At 38.3% G+C, this 17,153-nt stretch overlaps 1 protein-coding gene across 1 annotated transcript in view; it reads left to right on the forward strand.

The window, feature by feature from the left end:
• Positions 1 to 7,325, forward strand: part of NCAM2 (neural cell adhesion molecule 2) — a 337,227-nt gene extending 329,902 nt beyond the window's left edge. The window contains exons 18-19 of the mRNA XM_075494582.1: positions 1,802 to 1,921; positions 7,214 to 7,325. Of these exons, the coding sequence (XP_075350697.1) occupies positions 1,802 to 1,921; positions 7,214 to 7,325 (232 nt within the window). The remainder of the gene's footprint in view (positions 1 to 1,801; positions 1,922 to 7,213) is intronic.
• The last annotated feature ends 9,828 nt before the right edge of the window (positions 7,326 to 17,153 follow it).

Below are 17,153 nucleotides of genomic sequence, written 5' to 3' on the forward strand. Positions count from 1 at the left end.
ATAGATGGATTATTGTAGTTGTACTAGCCTGCTTAATGATTATCTTCTCAGGAACAATATGAAAATGTGAGATATGAATTAGACAATGGTTTAAGACTAGGTGTTTGCTATGGCACATAGCAGTCTGACTCGTCTCTAGAACATCACAGGTCCAGAAAATAGTCTGTTAAATATAAAAGTGATTGTTCATCTGTAAGTCAGTTACCCTGTGCTTCCAGACTGCAGCTGGTGAAGTTCCAGGATACAATTCCTGATCTTATGACAGGAATAGGGATGAAATATTTACATGGAAAGAGGTTTTATTTTGGAATTATCCAATATATCTTGAGTATCCTTTGGTCTGCCTTTTGAGAGTAAAATTATATGCAAGTTGATTAGTACTAATATTGTTAATACTTCTGTAGCATTGAGAAGCTATTTCCATATCATGTCCATATTATTGACGGCAGCCCTGTGGAGAAGGATTTGGGGGTACTGGTGCATGAAAAGCTGGACATGAGCCGGCAATGTGTGTTCGCAGCTCAGAAAGCCAACAGTATCCTGAGCTGCATCAAAAGAAGTGTGGCCAGAAGGTTGAGGGAGGTGATTCTGCCCCTCTACTCCACTCTGGTGAGACCCCACCTGGAGTACTGTGTTCAGCTCTGGAGTCCTCAGTTCAGGAAAGACGTGGACCTATTGGAATGGGTCCAGAGGAGGGCCATGAAGATAATCAGAGGGATGGAACACCTGTCCTATGAGGAAAGGCTGAGAGAGTTGGGGTTGTTCAGCCTGGAGAAGAGAAGGTTGCAGGGAGACCTTATTGTGTCCCTTCAGTACTTAAAGGGGGCTTGTAAGAAAGATGGGGACAGACTTTTTAGTAGGGCCTGTAGTGATAGGACAAGGGCTAGTGGTTTTAAACTGAAAGAGGGTAGATTTAGACTAGATACAAGGAAGAAATCCTTTATGATGAGGGTGGTGAAACACTGGAACAGGTTACCCAGAGAGGTGGTAGATGCCCCATCCCTGGACACATTCAAGGTCAGGTTGGAGGGGGCTCTGAGCAACCTGATCTAGTTGAAGATGTCCCTGCTCATTGCAGGGGGGTTGGACTAGATGGCCTTTAAAGGTTCCTTCCAACCCAAACTATTCTATGATTCTACGATTATCAACAAAAGCATAATGACAATACTCACTGCTCCATCTTCCTTACGATTCATTGTCCAATTAGCACAAAGGTTATTCATTTACTTACATGTGAGAGACTAGCATTTGTTCCTAAAATGGGGGAAATATGACATAGAAACAAAGAGTTTCTTCTTCCAGTGTGAGCAGAAGGGGCTAGATTCTTTTCACACAAGGTCTCTTTACCCCGTTCTGGCAGCTGGGATTGTCACAATCTAAGGAGATTAAAGTACACTTCTGCAGTGTATATACTAACATAAAGGCTCTTTACACTGCCAGAAAAGTTCAAGCTTAACTAGGCATCAAGTCCTATATTTATTAGACTAAGTTAGGAAAGTTTACATCTATTCCCATGAAGAGGCCATCATCTTGTTATTTAGTCATAAACAAAATGCTCTTTTGAGATGCTAATCTGTGATGTTTGTGGAGTTAGGTAAGTAACCATGGATACAGGATGCTTTGAAGACTTCATGGAATTGGGAACATGCTGTTAAATGCGTCTTAATGGTGTTAGTCACTGATAATTAGTTCTGCCTTTTCTTTGCCGACTTTTGAGAGAAGGGATCTTGGTAATTAGTTATGTGCAATGTATGTGGTTAATATGATGATATGAGACTAAGACTCTTTTAATAATTTTTAGGAAAGATGGATCAAAAGAGCCAATAGTGGAAATGAGAACAGAGGATGAAAGAATTACCAATCATGAAGACGGGAGTCCAGTAAATGAGCCAAATGAGACAACTCCCCTCACAGAACCAGAGTAAGTAGCCTGACATTCCCTGGAGTTTCACACAAGCTCCTCCTCGCTGCGAGGACGGACTGGGCTTCCCACGCTCTGGAAGGGAGATACGCAGCATCACCACAATGGTGCTGCTGCAATGCAGTGCACGAGTGTGATTTTTTTTTTTTTTCTTACAATAATTGATCTAAATCATGGTACCCCACATGCAACGGCTGAGGTTATCACTAGACATTTCTCTGTTCTTTCTGTGACCCAGAATACAACTACACCTGGGTGTTATCCAGCCCTTGGATGGTGACACTGCAACAGCAGCAATCCTGCAGTGTATCTTTACACCACCACTTGTTTGGAGGTTGGCAAGTATCCAGGGAAATTTTCTGGCCCTCCCTGATGCCCTGACTCCCAAGGAGCTCCTCCTGTGCTCTTGGTGAAAACAGACCTCATGTCAGGGCAGGGGGACACAGGCAGCCCTGCCCTGCTCTCCCCAGCCCACTGGTCCCCCCTGCCCAGGGACCAGGAGCCCCACATCAGCTCCAGCCTCGTCAGCAGCCCATGCCCAGCCCTGGCCCCGGTGGGACATGGACCCGCACCCTACTGCTGCCCCCAGCTCTGCCCGCTGCATTCAGGGGCTGGAGGGCGAGGGCAAGGCTCTGCATGTGCTCTCTGGCTCTCAGGCTGCACCAGAGCTTGCCCCTGATGCTCCCCTGCCACTCCTGGCTAACCTCCAAACCCCATGGAGTACCACGACTGGCAGAGGCAGGTCACAGCCCTGCTGCCTTCTCTGTCAGCTCTGGCACCCACAGTCACCTCACCTCCCCAGCCCTCCTGACCCTGCAGTGGTGGCTGAGCAGGAGTACAAGGATTTTTTTAGTTGGGTGCAGCTGATCTTTACCACCTACCCAGCAGTTACTGACCACTATGCAGGAATAATCTCCTGACTCTCAGGAATGGCCTTAGATTGAGTCCCACACACACCCTCTGTGTAGGGCACAATGATCCCATGCTCCAGAAATCCAGCTCCTCCTGGTCCCTTCCTTCCTTCATTCACATAACTGAGAGTTTAGCTCAGTATTTGAGTCCATGTGGTGTAATTGGATTAATGGTGCTGAAGGGCAGCCACTTTGCTCAGTTCCCTCATGTCCCCTTCCCGTCTCTGCAAGCTGCTTTCAGCACAGAAACTGCAGCAGTTCTCACCTGGGCTTGCAGGCTTCGGCTGCCTCCTGAGTCACGGAGTCCAGCCTTGGGCTCGGGGATCCTGGGCACTGGCAGTCAGGTCCTCTCCTCCATTTTGCTGCTGCAGCCCCTGGAACAGATTAAACCAGGTAGAGTGGCTGGTGTTTGTACCTGAATAGCGCTTTTCAAAACCTGTGTGGAGGATAAAGTAACGTTTGTGATAGGGCACAAGCAAGCTGGTATTTTGCTAAGCTTACTATTACAATGAGAGCTTCTGATGTGCTTTTTTTTTTTTTCCTTCTGAAAGTTTAGTTTGAAGAGAAACTGATATTTCAACAAAAGTGATGACAGTATCATTCCTTCTATTGAGAACCCACCTAGTGGTGTTAAAGGACACGAACTGATTGCTCCAGAGTTTCATTTCTGAGCCTCAAAAGTTGATTGATTTGAAATTATTAAAGAAAGCTCCAAGTTTCTTTGGTTTGAGCCCAAAGCTTTTCACGTGGTGTGAAAATCTCCCACCTCATGAGATCTTAAAGCTGTCAGGGCTTCCAAGACACTTCTGTAGTAAATATAGAAACTCACCTGTTGATTACTTGATGGAATCACAGTTGTTTTTTAATGAGGAGAGGATGTTCTTATAAAACAGTCTTTTTCTCTTTCTGAAAATATAACAAAATTGCCTTCTTTGCCATTATCTAGAACTGCAAAACCCAGAAACTTTAATAAGAAAAAAAGCCTGTTATTGGCTTTTTAGGAGAATAGGACTGCTAAGATATATTATAATAATGATCCCAGTTTCCTTCTTGGTAATTTCTTCTCCCACAACCAATGGCAAAAGGCAGCAGTACAGGGTATAGCTGGACAGAGGTCAGATAAAGATTTGGGACAGTGTCACTTAGGAAACCAAAGATGAATAGAGCATCATGCAATCAGGACATCTGAAGGGACACTGGTACTAGGGGAACATGGACAGACCTTCTGCTCAGACACAGGTCATAACTGATGAAACAGAGGAGCAATATAAAGTACAGGTTAGATGCCACTAAAGGAAAGGAGGACACGATAGGGTAGAAGTAAGTCTGTCAGTAGGAATAACACAAAAACACCTTGTCAACAACAGATGCTATCAGCCAGAAAGGCACACGCTGGGCAGGGCAAGGATGACCAGCAGGGATCTTGGAGGGAAGAGCTTAGCTTGCAGGAAGGAAAAGTTTCAAGGACATTCCAGGCAGACAATGTTCATACAAGGTGGGATTCATTCTAATTATGGCTGTCTTAAAGGTATACAAGATAAGCCTTCCATTTAAATTAGATTAAATATTTTGAATAATTAGTTGAATTATTTTGAATAATACCAAATTATACTCAGAACTTTAAATGCAAGTTAAGCATTTGTGGGAAATAATTAATAAAGAGATGACTTCCTCTTACAATAATAGAGTATTTTCATTATATTGCTCAACATATTATTCAGCAATCTATGTTTTACCTTAACTCAGATGGTTCTTGTCAAAGCCAGGTTTGGGATCCATGTGTGACAGATGAGCACAAAGCACTTGTTGACTGCAAGTCAACAAGTTTTAATAATGCTGGCAGGAAATCAATTTAAGCTGTGCATTTCATATTACATTTCTGTAATATGATTAAAATACCACACGCAATGTGGTACTATAATTACATTCCTAGTCTGACATTATTGTGTTTCTAGTATTGGTTGATTTTTTCTTAGTATTAATGAAGCTGGGTGAATTCCAGTATCAAAATGGCTAGGAGCCATTTTCCTATAAAATAGGAAAGTAAATATTCTAGTTGAAGTTTTGTATGGGTAATATCAGCAGACTATTGCAGTTAGACCACATGCAGCATTAGAGGAAGTCAATATTATTAATGATTGATAACAGCCAGCATCTGATTAAAGCAAAAGAACCTTTTAAAGTTCTCTAGTCTTTTTTTTTTTTTTTTCAGAAAAGCTTTTATTATAAAATGCTTTAAGATTTGAAAGGATTAGTCTGCCCAGATGAAAAATATAAAATTATTTCAAATAGATGTAGCCAAAGAAAAATTAGGTGTAGGAAAATTGGCGTAATTAGAACATTTAAACTTGATTTAGTTAATTAAAAGAGGAAAATTATTGAATCTGTTAATAGGGATTAAATATGAATTAATATTTGAAAAAAATGGAGAGGAAAATTCCAAAATAACAAAAATATTGTCATAGTCAAAAAGGATAATGTCTAACGATAACTTAACTGATAACTTCATATCATATCCAAAAAAACCCCACAAGTTTTTAAAGACAATAAGGTCAAAGAATGGTAGATGGACTTTTTGATGAGGAAAACTTGTAAAACATTTTATTTGTTTGTAGTTCTTTTTTTTTCTTGCTTGCATTGAAAGCAAAGCTAATTTTATCACACTGTTTGCATGAACATGGGTTTCAGTAATTTCTAGCATCCTTCAACAGGGTTTTAGCAAATCTTCCTATTTCAAATAATTTGAAATTATTTGTAACATGCTCTTAATCCACTTCTCCAAAACCAAGTTATTTAAATTTCCACACAGTATATCCTGTCAATTGCCCAGTTTTCACTTTGACTAAATATTTCCTCCCTTTCAGCACCGCCTTTTAAGAAATTACTCTGCCTTTATATAAAACTGGATTAAATTAGGTATTTTTTTTAATACTAGTTTAAGTGCTTTGCATTATCAGGCCTTCAACACAGGTGCCTGCTTACCTAAAATGCATCTCATGAGCTTGCGCTTCCTCTGTCCCAGTGTTTTATCCTCTTTTAAAAATAGATTTGTGTTGATTCTGCTGTTTCCATTCTTTTCAGGCATCGTTGTGTGGGCTGAAATCTTTTCTTTAGGTGTGCCATGTGAAACAGACAATTACTAGAGACCTCCCTCTGTGCTCAAAGCCAGACAGCTGATATATATCCCACATATTTTATTGTAACAGAACAAGTTAGTCTTCTCTTTGATTTCTCTCAGATATAGGTTGTGCTCATTGTTTAACCTCTAGGTGAACAGCATCTTTCTTAGTTCATTTCAGACAGCCTACATTTCATAAGACTGGGAATTTGGGTATTGCTTTGTTTTATTTGTTGTTATTAAACACTGTTATTACAAGACATTCCTAAGGGATTCCTCAGACAGGTTCTGAACAGTATATTGCTCTTTGGGACATCAAAGCAATCACAGTGGAAGTTTACTGAAACATTTAACAGTTATTATGAATAAAAATGGCATATGCATATTATTGCCTAGTTAAAAAACAGAAAGCAAACCCAAACTGGAATCACAATTAACAGCTATTATGCCCAGGAGACATTATTACAGGAACATCTGAGTAAACCATACATATTTTGGACAGCTATATTTTTTGACAGCTAACTACTGGCAGTAGGGAATCAATGATTTTTAACACCTTTTTGAAGGAAATCAATGTTTTGTCTTTCCTGTAAAGTAAGGGTGGGGATTCTTTTGCCATTGGTGTTAAGGATTATAAAGCTCTCAGAGTTTTCACTAAGTTAGTCTTAAAAGAGCTAGAAGGTATTAATGCAGCTAGATTGTGTCATCTAGCAAAAATAAATTGTAGAAGTTTCTAAATAATAAAATAACTTTCATTACCTCCTTGTGCTATAAGAAGTTCTGTCCCTTACCTATGTCTTGGCATAACCTCCAATGATAGATGTCTTCTTTCATATACAATTGAATTTACATTTGGAAACAGACATTTAAAACAAGAGTATAATCTAGATTCAGCAAAAGGATTGACTGTAAGTGTTTCACGGTATCCTCGGAAACACATAACTCTGTACTGTCTTGGGTCAAGTTATTTGGCATTCTATTGTTTCTTTTGTCTTATTGAAGAAACTGCATTTTGGACAGCAGCAATGTTCTTATCATGTGCCATTTAGCTTCTTCTGGCTTTACAGAAATGGAAAGAGTTAATAGGAATTTTTTTAAAAGCGAAGAACCTCAGTGCTCATAATAAAATAATTATACATTATTTTCAATAAATTATGTTTTTAGAAACACCGTGAACTGTATAAGCAATACATACAGTGTAGACTTAAATTCCAGATTATGTGTTACTTATGTGTTACCATGATTCCTCTTTTCTTCTGATAGGAAGCTACCACTAAAGGAGGAAAATGGGAAAGAAGCTTTAAATCCAGAAACCATAGAAATCAAAGTTGCTAATGATATCATCCAGTCGAAAGAAGATGATAGCAAAGCATAATAAGATAAACTACAGCTGTCTGGATAATGCATTTGGATTGAAGTAACCTGGTGACCAAAACTTTACAGCTGACCATAATTTCTTGGGAAACTTAAGCTTGGAATAGTTAGTACATGTGTACATATGATGAAACAGTTTCTGTCTACACTTCCTTTCTATTTTTTTGTTAATGGTTTTAGTATGTAGTTTTGCTGACACCAAGTCCCATGGTAGGAATTTGAAAAATCTGCAGAGTAAGAACAGTAATTTATTATATGACAAAGTACATCTATTTAGAAGAATAGTTACAAAGCACCCCTAACCACAAGCAACACATGAGGTCTCTCCAGATCTTACAGTGCAAGCTACATACATAAAGTGTACTGTATTTGTTTCCATTTGTAATAAAACGAAAGTTTAGGTTGCCTTTAAAATAAAAGAAAACCAGTCTCAGTGTAACATTTAAGACCTTAGTACTGGCAGACAGTCAGTAGTCATTCCAGCTGTGCTTATCACTTGAAGCAAACAAAAAAAAGACACTCTTCAACATAGAGCCAGCTCCACCTGCAGTTTCACCTGGGTTCTTTGGTAAAATAAAAAGTTGATAACCATGATGTACAGATTCAAATAAAATTGGCTAAATATTTCGTAGCAGTATATTGGCCTCATCCTAACTACACAAGTGTGACTCTGAAAGGCTCCAGGATTTTCACTGCTTCAGGTTTTCTGTATTAAAGTTTTGGAGGTTGCATGTGAACTAAAATGCAACAAAGGTGTGAAAAGAAAACTCTTTTTTGATCATAATCTTGGCTTCAAGTGAAACCTTACAATAAACACAAGCTTGAATTATTTGTCCCAACATATTTATACATATACAGTATTTGTTCTTCTTTTAGTTCTATCTATGTAGTCAAGGGATAAAACTGCATTTTAGTGTAGCAGATACATTTTCTTCCCAAATCAGTACATGAAATATTAAAAGTTGGCCTTATTAAAGTAGTACTTGTTCCTTTATGATTTCATACCCTTTGTCTTAACAAAAAAACCATCAGAACAAATGGAAAGGAGGACTTTGCCTAAACAGTTAGGAACAGTTTTAAATTATTAATTAATAGCATCTTGTATTAGACCAAATACATTTTTTCTTGTCGAGCATTCTTTAAGATAATCCTTTTTATTATTCTGGTTAACATGCACCACTCTGAAATTTGACTGATTTATTTGATGCAAAATTCATACGTATTTATTATCATTGATTTAATGATGCCACTAATTGGAGTAGTATGTCCTGTTTCCATTCCAGCATAGTGTATCCACACCTGTCAAACTCTTCAAATCTTGCTTTGGAAGAAGTAGGTAAACCAGATAGAAAACTAGATTGAAAAATTCTACTTGTCAGGAGTAAACTCTAGAGTACCTTGTGGATTTTCCACATCTAAGTCATATCTGAGGTTTTAAGTGTAGCTTTACACAGCAAATTACATCCTCTCCATGCTATATCTGAATTTTGCTCATATTTGAAATCCTTACACTTCCCAATTTCCCACAGGATGTCATCAACCCTTAGCTGATATTTTGTAGTCATGCCAAAGTGGTTGACTTTTGTGCAGTAAAGCTGAAAGTGAAATGTAAAAGAGTGTCCTCAAATTTGAGGCAAAAGGCAGGTTAACCTTGTTGTTAACCCAAGCTTTAGTACATTTGAAAGAGCTGAAGAGGATATATTTAATTCATAGATCTTTCTTATTTTCCCAAACCAAGTCATTTTATGGGGTTTTTTTACAACTTCTCCTCACTTTGGGAAATACCTACTGTGAACCAACTAGTTGAGGCCAGAGGCATACCACTGGTGTGGCTAGGATAAGAGGCCAAGTTCCCACAAAACCAGTACCAAAGTGAAAAGAATGGGTAAGAGGAGATAGCAATGTGGGATGAAAGTCATGAAAGAGAATAATTTAAAACTGCTGCAAAAAAGTTTCTTTAAATGCTGAGGCACTACTGGATGAAGGAAAGATGAAGACATTCCTTTACGACCTCTCACTGTTGCTTCCACATACTGAGCAGGCAGTACTACCAAATAGCTGCTTGTCTATTAAATTTCTGTCCTGTTTCTTTCTGACTAAGTACACAGTGAGCAGGACTGTCCCCTAACCTATAATTAAGAGAACCAGTTGTCTGATTTATATATATGAATATATATTCTTTCTACAAACTATGTATTTGCAGCTGGGCTTTTTCCCTCTATCAAAATGCAAGGAAGGGACCTGGAAAATTTCAACAGTTGAGAATAATGTGGTTGATGTGGCTTGGACATCTGCAGCCCACATCATCTCATGCAGTATTTTTACCAGGATGAGGATGAAGGTAGGAAACATCCTTTCCTATTCTACCTGCCATCACAAAGTTAGGTGGTGCCGTGCATATTCACATACGTCAAGCTTCGCTAGGCAAACGGTGCTTTTTCTGAAGCCAGCATGATCATCTGCACAACAAGGTTCCTATACAATGTGGGCAGAGCTAACAGTGTCTAGGCTTAACTGTAGATGCATTTCAAATTTTAGTACTTCGTATTGAGACTTATACAAAAAACCCTTCATGGCCTAACAGCTATATATTGGGGGTTTTTGTTTTGGTTTGTTTTGGTTTGTTTTTCCTAATATGGCCTCTAATTACAATGTGAAGGGATTAGAGAATTTAAGAGGTCTTGTCAGCACATTTATTATTAATATGCCTGTGCTACTCTTTACAAGTAAAATATACTGCAAAATTATTTCAATATTGGAAGCAAAAGCATTTCCCACTATATTGGATTACAAATCAAAAGCTGTTTCCAGGAGTATTTATTTTCTTCCTACTGTTAAGTCTTTTTCCAGTTGGGCTATGTGAGGGCTGAGAATTAAAACAGTTCTAAATTACTGATGGACTGTTCCAAGCATACCTTTTGGTCTGTGGATTAATAGTTTCTCTCTTGTGCTTTGACTCTATGCTGTGCAGGAGAAAGCCAAACTATAACTATGAAAGAATGCTTAAAAACACTGATACTTGCAAATATTTCCAAATGAGGGACAGCGCATAGTAATTTGTAAGATATGTGTAGAACTGGAATAACATCATTACTTTATTTTCTTTTCTTATTCTAGACTAAAAAGAAAAAAAACAGGTATCTGTATAAATGTCACTTTTACTGTCTAAAAGTAATTTTAAGTGTTAGTATGAAATGTCAGAAGAGTTGACAAAATATAACTATTTGTAAAAGTAATCTGAATTGTTACACTAACATACTCCAGGGACAAGGGTGGGAGGGAGCCATTGAAACTATTAATGATATGGAATGTGGCAGTGACAATCTCTCTTCAACAAAAAATAAGGAGTAAAATTAAGTAAAATGACTTAGAGCTTCTTGTTATTATTTTTTTAGTAGACCTGCATTCTGATTTACCACAATGGTAACAAAAGTTTTCATTAATGTTTTACAATTTAGTATACAAATGTACTCTGGAGAGTTTTTTCTGGTTTTGTTTGCTTATTTGTTTTTTTAAACTTTTAAGATTTTTTTGTGGTTGCAGAAATATTTACTATTCTGGTGATGCTAATGCCTAATGTGACAAAGATTAATTTATTTAGGCCTCAGTCTTGCAAGAAATTTTGTGTGGCTGAACCCACCCCTCATATGGCATCCCACTGACATCAGTGGGGTCGATGTGAGCAGGAGGATGGACGTACTTTCATGGCAGAGCTTGCAGGATTGGGCCTACTTTCTATCTCTTCATAGATATATACAACGTAGTTACACAGTGACAGTCATCTACAAAGGCTGTTTGACAACAGTCACTGGTATAGTAAATTCCACCTGCTGTCTTCAGCCTCTGCATTGATGTTCATCCAAAAAAGTGGCTTTCTTTTTATGATGGTAATTACTTTGATTATTTATTTAAGTGCCAATCATCAAACTGTAGTATAATAATCATGCCATTTTTCTGTTTCCTAGACCAGATAATGGAAATGTATTTGTGCCTTTTGATAGCATGCCATTCTGCTTTATTAAAGAAAAATCTTCAATAATTTGTCTACAAAGCCTGTTTAAAATATTTGAAAGCTTTACCATGACATACTTTTCTGCTCAAATATGCTCAAATACTCATCTAAAGTAAACTGGAGATAGTATTCTCCAGTCACGTAAATATTTTAAACACAAAATTTGCAAAAATCTATTGAGATCACAGTTCTAGTGAGGGTCACAGTGGGTGTATTACTGCTGAAAAGATTCAAGTAGTTGGAGCACATGGAGGGTGTGTAGGGGTGTTTTGACCAATTTATCAAGTTGAAGAGTCAGATAGAAAGTCTCCTTAGTTCTGTTTAGGTACTTAGACCGAAAACATTAAAATCTTTTCTCAAATCTGAAAGATGATGTGGAGCATCATCCCACCATTTTACCTCTGGAGTAAAACTGCAGTGAATATTTGTTTTGCAGTCATTTGTGGCCTCACCATCTCTGTGTAAGCTGTCATAGGAAGTAATATCTTTGTAGAGTAATTGTTGTGTCTGTTGGGTGACATTCACTCCTGATTAAAGGGCCTCCAAAAAGACCATTTACTGAAAAAGCTCAAGACCCCTATTACAAATTGATCTGTGGAGGGGTGCTGAGAGCGCTGCAAGAAGGGCCACAGTGGAATTCAGATCTCACTGGGTTTTAAGACATAAACTGACTTCAGTGGGGCCTGAATTTCATCCATCCATCTCAGCAAGGCTCTGCATGTCCTTGGCTGATCAAGTTGTTTTGTGAATCGGACTTCTAGGTGTAAGTGGAACTTAAATGTCCTGCCAGGCTCTTGCTAACATTTTGCACAGAGGAGGTTTTCCTATCAGGAGTTTGTACTGATCAGAAAATGTTGATAAAAATATCATCTGGGTCACAGTTTTATCCCATATCTTACTATAGGCCCGGAAATAAAAGAAATAAAACATCCCTCTAAATAATTCATTGTGATTGTGATACTTCTTTAGGTGAAGATGAAAACATTCTAAGAAGTAATGTTTCTTCTTAAATCCTTTTGTTTAACTTCAGATACTTGTGCTGATCGATGCAAAGCTACCAGGGTTAAATAAATCTTTTTTAAAAAGGATCCACCCCCTTTTTCAGATTTTTTCATATCATTTCCTAAGGTACCCAATCCACTTCACAGCAGTTCTGTAGTGGTGGGGGAAAACCACTCACTAAGTTTTAAGTGATCTTCAATATTTCCAATGTGCATATAAGTGTGTTCTTATATCATTTTGTTTGAACCTGAGCCAAACAGAAGCCTTTCTATTCCAAATTTGGCTTTGGATCAGGTTCTGAGAAATCACAGTTTACCAGTCTATCTTTCCTCTTAACAGGCATTGTGAGCCAATTGATTGATTGATGTTTGACTTTCAAACTTGTATATTGGCCATTTTTAGCCCAGAGAAATGAAATAAATATTTATTGCCAAATTTGTATTGGCAGCTTTTAAATCACAGGTGAGATTGGGAGGCGAGATGACCATATGCAGTGCCAACAGAATTCAGGAAAGCCCCTACCAGAGAGAACAGGTGCCAAAGAGTGAGCCGAGAGAGGGCTTGGATACTGGGGGCGTCTCTTGTTAGCAGGGACAAGGGAAATGGGGAGCTACTGAAACAAGAGGGGCTTCTGGAGGGCATTGCCAAAAGGCAGGGTACTGTGGGCTGTGAAAACCAGAGGAGGGGGGACATTAACCCTGCTGTATCCCTTACCTCTACCGTGTAAGCAGGCTATATTTTTAAACCTAAAATGCAGGGTTGGGGGAAGCAAAAACAAACCCTCAAAGTCTCTATAAATCAGTGACAAATATATAAAGCAGTCAGACACCCCAGGAAGATAATTTTGTTGCTCATGGTGTAGAGTTCTCACTAAGAATTTTGAACTGCTTGGGCAAGGTTTTAAAAAAAATAGCTTTCCTGCTACAATGAGCACTCAGTATGTATTTGTATGCTGTGTACAGTATAAGCTAAAGCATATCATATATTGTTTTTGTTATTCCACATGTTGTCAACAGCCCACTTACGATATATACCACCTGAATTATATATTGATAAGTTAGCTACCACTGGAGCTAGTTTGTTTATTGTTTCAAAATCTTATGTCCCTATGAAATGCTGTGTATATATATATCTCTATACTGTAAAAAGAAGTAATATCGCAGATGCTGGTTTTGTATTTATGAAAGACATTGAAAGTATGGCTTAAAGTATATCAATTATTTGTCACTCTTCACCATTTGTATATTAATAGTAAAGATACTTTTACTTTAATGAAGTGTTGTAGTTACATTTATTTTTACTAAGTGTCTTTCTGTCAAGATGTCTGATTCATTAGGAGTCTTATTGCCAAAAAGAAACATATCAATTATTTTTCCCCCCATTATAGAAGTATTGAATAATGCTCAAACAGCCCTGCAATTTATTATTCTCTCTTCTGTCAAAATACATCACTGCTATTAAAAACGACTATTGTAGCATCCTGAGTCTCCAGCTGAGCTTGAGGCCCATTATGATCAGCCCCTAAATGTTAGTGTTGAAAGATAATTTTTTTTTTTCAAAGAATGCAAGTGCAACATTTTAAAGGTATTTAGTATATACCAGCAAAAGATATTATCAGCAGAAGCTAGCTTGTTTTGCCAAACTTTGAGCCTTCCAAAAGTCTTGTAACCGTGTTAGCACCACCAGGAACTGGTGATAACAGGTCGGGCACAATCTGCAATGAAATGGGCTTTTGCTGCAGTGCTGATTTGTATTCCACTAAAATGGAGGATTGGCAAAACTTACCCCAGCCACTTCCCTGAAATGGCAGAGGAACATCTATGACCTCTGTTTTACCACCAATAAAATGAAGGCTCCTAAGAGACTGAATTCCCATGGAAACTTGCTAGATTGTGTATTCATGCCTAAGCATCAGCTTTCTGAGTGCCACCCAAGCTCTAACAAACCACACCAACCAAAGAATGGAGGGATCGTACATAGGAAAAAAAATAATGTTTCGCCCAACAAAGTCTTCACAGCTGTATCTTCTTCCTTCCACAGATCCTTAAGCTCTGACCCTGCAGATGTCTTAGGCACGTGCTTCCCTAAATGTCAGTGGCAGCATCAACAATTAGCACAAAGGTCTCCTTGTATTGAAAAACTGAGCCTGAGGGAACTGGTTCAGTATCCTGTGAACATCAGTGCACCACTGGAAGTTTTTCATATAGTCATGTCTCGGTCAGAAAAGCCAGGCTTCATCAAATGATGCATAAATTTAGTTCAGGTATCTCGAGAGTCAACCAGTTCAGTGCGCTGGCCGCAAGATAGGTCCTCCTTTAATTTACAGGTGAGCAAATACAACTATTGTGAATTACTGATAATGCAAAGATAATGTATGACGTCTTCAGAAACAGACTCAACTTTTTAAAATTCATCCTTGCCACTATATATCATGCTCTGATGTATTTCAGACATGTTACTCAAAATACAAGAAAAATTATTTAAAATTATATTCAGGTACCTTGATAAGGGCAATTTATTTACCCATGTCATTGCTAAATTAGACACAGATAACACTGCACCAAAAAAATTTAAAAAATGGAAAAAATGTGTCACTTACTTACTTACACTTTGCATTCTTGGCAAAAGATAGCTAACTTTCTCATTTGAGACTTAGCAGATCCTGATAAACAAGCTGTATTTGTATGTTCATTCCTATGTGGAAAATGCTTATGTTTGGGGTTATGGTTAAAACTTCGTTGGTGATTTATTAAACACTTACTAAAAAAAAAAAACCTCGAAATTGAGCTTAGTGTCGTACTTAAATTTTTGTAAAAATCCTTTATCTAGCAAAAAGATGAAACTATCTTTCGGTCAGATTAAATAAAGCAATGAAGTACGTCCACAGTTGGTACCAATATAAAGCATTGTCGATGGTGTTGCAGAAAAAGCAGAATGAACCACATCTGGCAGCAGGGTGATCAGGTCAGGCAATGAATTTCTAGAATTCATTCAGATACTCTGATGATAAGGTGAACAAAAAAGTTTTGAATTAAAAAGAAAAGCTTTTTCTACTAAGCAAATGCCATCTTTTAGGACTAAACTAGTGAGGGAGAAATTATATCTTACTATTTTCGAATTAAAAAAGGAGTTTAATTGTCTTAGTCCATGACATGATGAATGAATTTTACTTTGGCATTTATTTTTATCAAAGAGTGGGGAAAAAAGTAATCATTTACTTGTATCCAAAGGACTAAATCATCTTTAACCACAAAAAATAGGAACGTGCTTTGAACTGCTATGACACTTTCCAAAGCAATAATAAACATGATTTTTTAAGGAATTGTTTTCAAATGGATTTGTAAAGTACAGATATCTTTAAAAATAAAATAATTTGGAGAATGTAATGACTCCTTGCACATAGTGTACTGCAAGTTTAATTGACAAGGCGCTTGCAATGAAATTCAAACTACTGTGTGATAAGTAGGGCAGAATGAAAGTGGTAATGTGTATTAGAGGTTTCCTATGCAAAGCTTTTCATTATAGACAAGTTTTGTAATGAAGCCATTCCCTAATGGGATGCAAGTGTTAATTGTTGCACTGGAGTAATGTTTGTGCCCTTCTTGGTATTCATGACATGCCCAGCTGCAGCGTTTTGTTCTATCCTTCTCTCTGTGAAGTATATATTCAGTAGAAAGGAGTATCTTTTGAGAAATTAAAGGCACTGACTCTGTAAAATATATGATTTTTGCTTCTGTGAGTAAAGGAAAACAAATAAACACCACTTGCATAATCTGGTGATATACACAGCTATAACATCACTGCCATGTACACCTCCACTTGTATTCTTCACCAAGGCAACATAAACTCCTTAAGCTGAAATGCCCTATGACCATCTGAAGGATCCATGTTTTTGTCTTATGCTGAAGGATGGGGACCTGAACATGCTGCATACGTGACCAAGGAAAGTGTATGATTATTTTCAGTGAGTTTTATTCCAGCATCAGTCCAGGATTTCTGAAGATACCACTCTCTATTGGCTAGATATGGGCATGAAAAGTAATTGAAGTCACTTTATCAGTTACTGAAGAATTTACTGTTCACTCCACTAAGTGAAAAAAAAAAAAAAAGAAACAAACACCAAAGCAACTAAAAGTTGGTATTCAATTTCTCTGATGCTATTGAAAGATAGCCAGTGTCAAGGTGCCACAAGGGCTAGCAGCTCCCTGGTGCTGGGGGACCCACGTGGGGTCTGGGAGGGTTTGGCAGCCAGGGTCTCTCCCACCACCCCCAGCCCGGGAGCAGGGTGGCCCGGCGGGCAACTGGGGCAGCCCCAGCCCCAGTGAGCCCATAGGGGTGATGCAGGACCAAAGTCAAGCCAGGAAGTCAGGATCAACCTGGTCTGTGGGTGCAGATGAGATGGGGACAGGCTCACCTAAGGTGCTGCTGGGGCAGGGCTGACAGCCCCGGGAGGCTGACATGGGGTCCTGGGTCATGGGCAGGGTGCGAGGAGCCCAGGGGTGGGCAGAGACATTCAGGGCTGCCAGGGCCTGGAAAGTCGGAGAGAAAATTCACAGAGAGATAAGAAGTTTATATATTCTCAGACTTGGGTTAAAGGTTTAGAAGGAAAAAAAAAAGGTTTTGGAGATGTGAATTGGGTAAGTGCCCATTGCCAATATGTTAAAGCAATAAGATGTTGATCATTCAGGCGATTCAGGTTAAGCATGTTTCTCAGCTGAGAAAAGTATAGTGCTACAAGTAGACTAATTGTACCCTTTGCAGATTGATTTTTGTTGTATTTTGTATGAGATCCTTGGGAGATAAGCTCCTTGTAGT

This window comes from Mycteria americana, chromosome 1, assembly GCF_035582795.1.
Source record: "Mycteria americana isolate JAX WOST 10 ecotype Jacksonville Zoo and Gardens chromosome 1, USCA_MyAme_1.0, whole genome shotgun sequence".
Lineage (NCBI taxonomy): Eukaryota > Metazoa > Chordata > Aves > Ciconiiformes > Ciconiidae > Mycteria > Mycteria americana.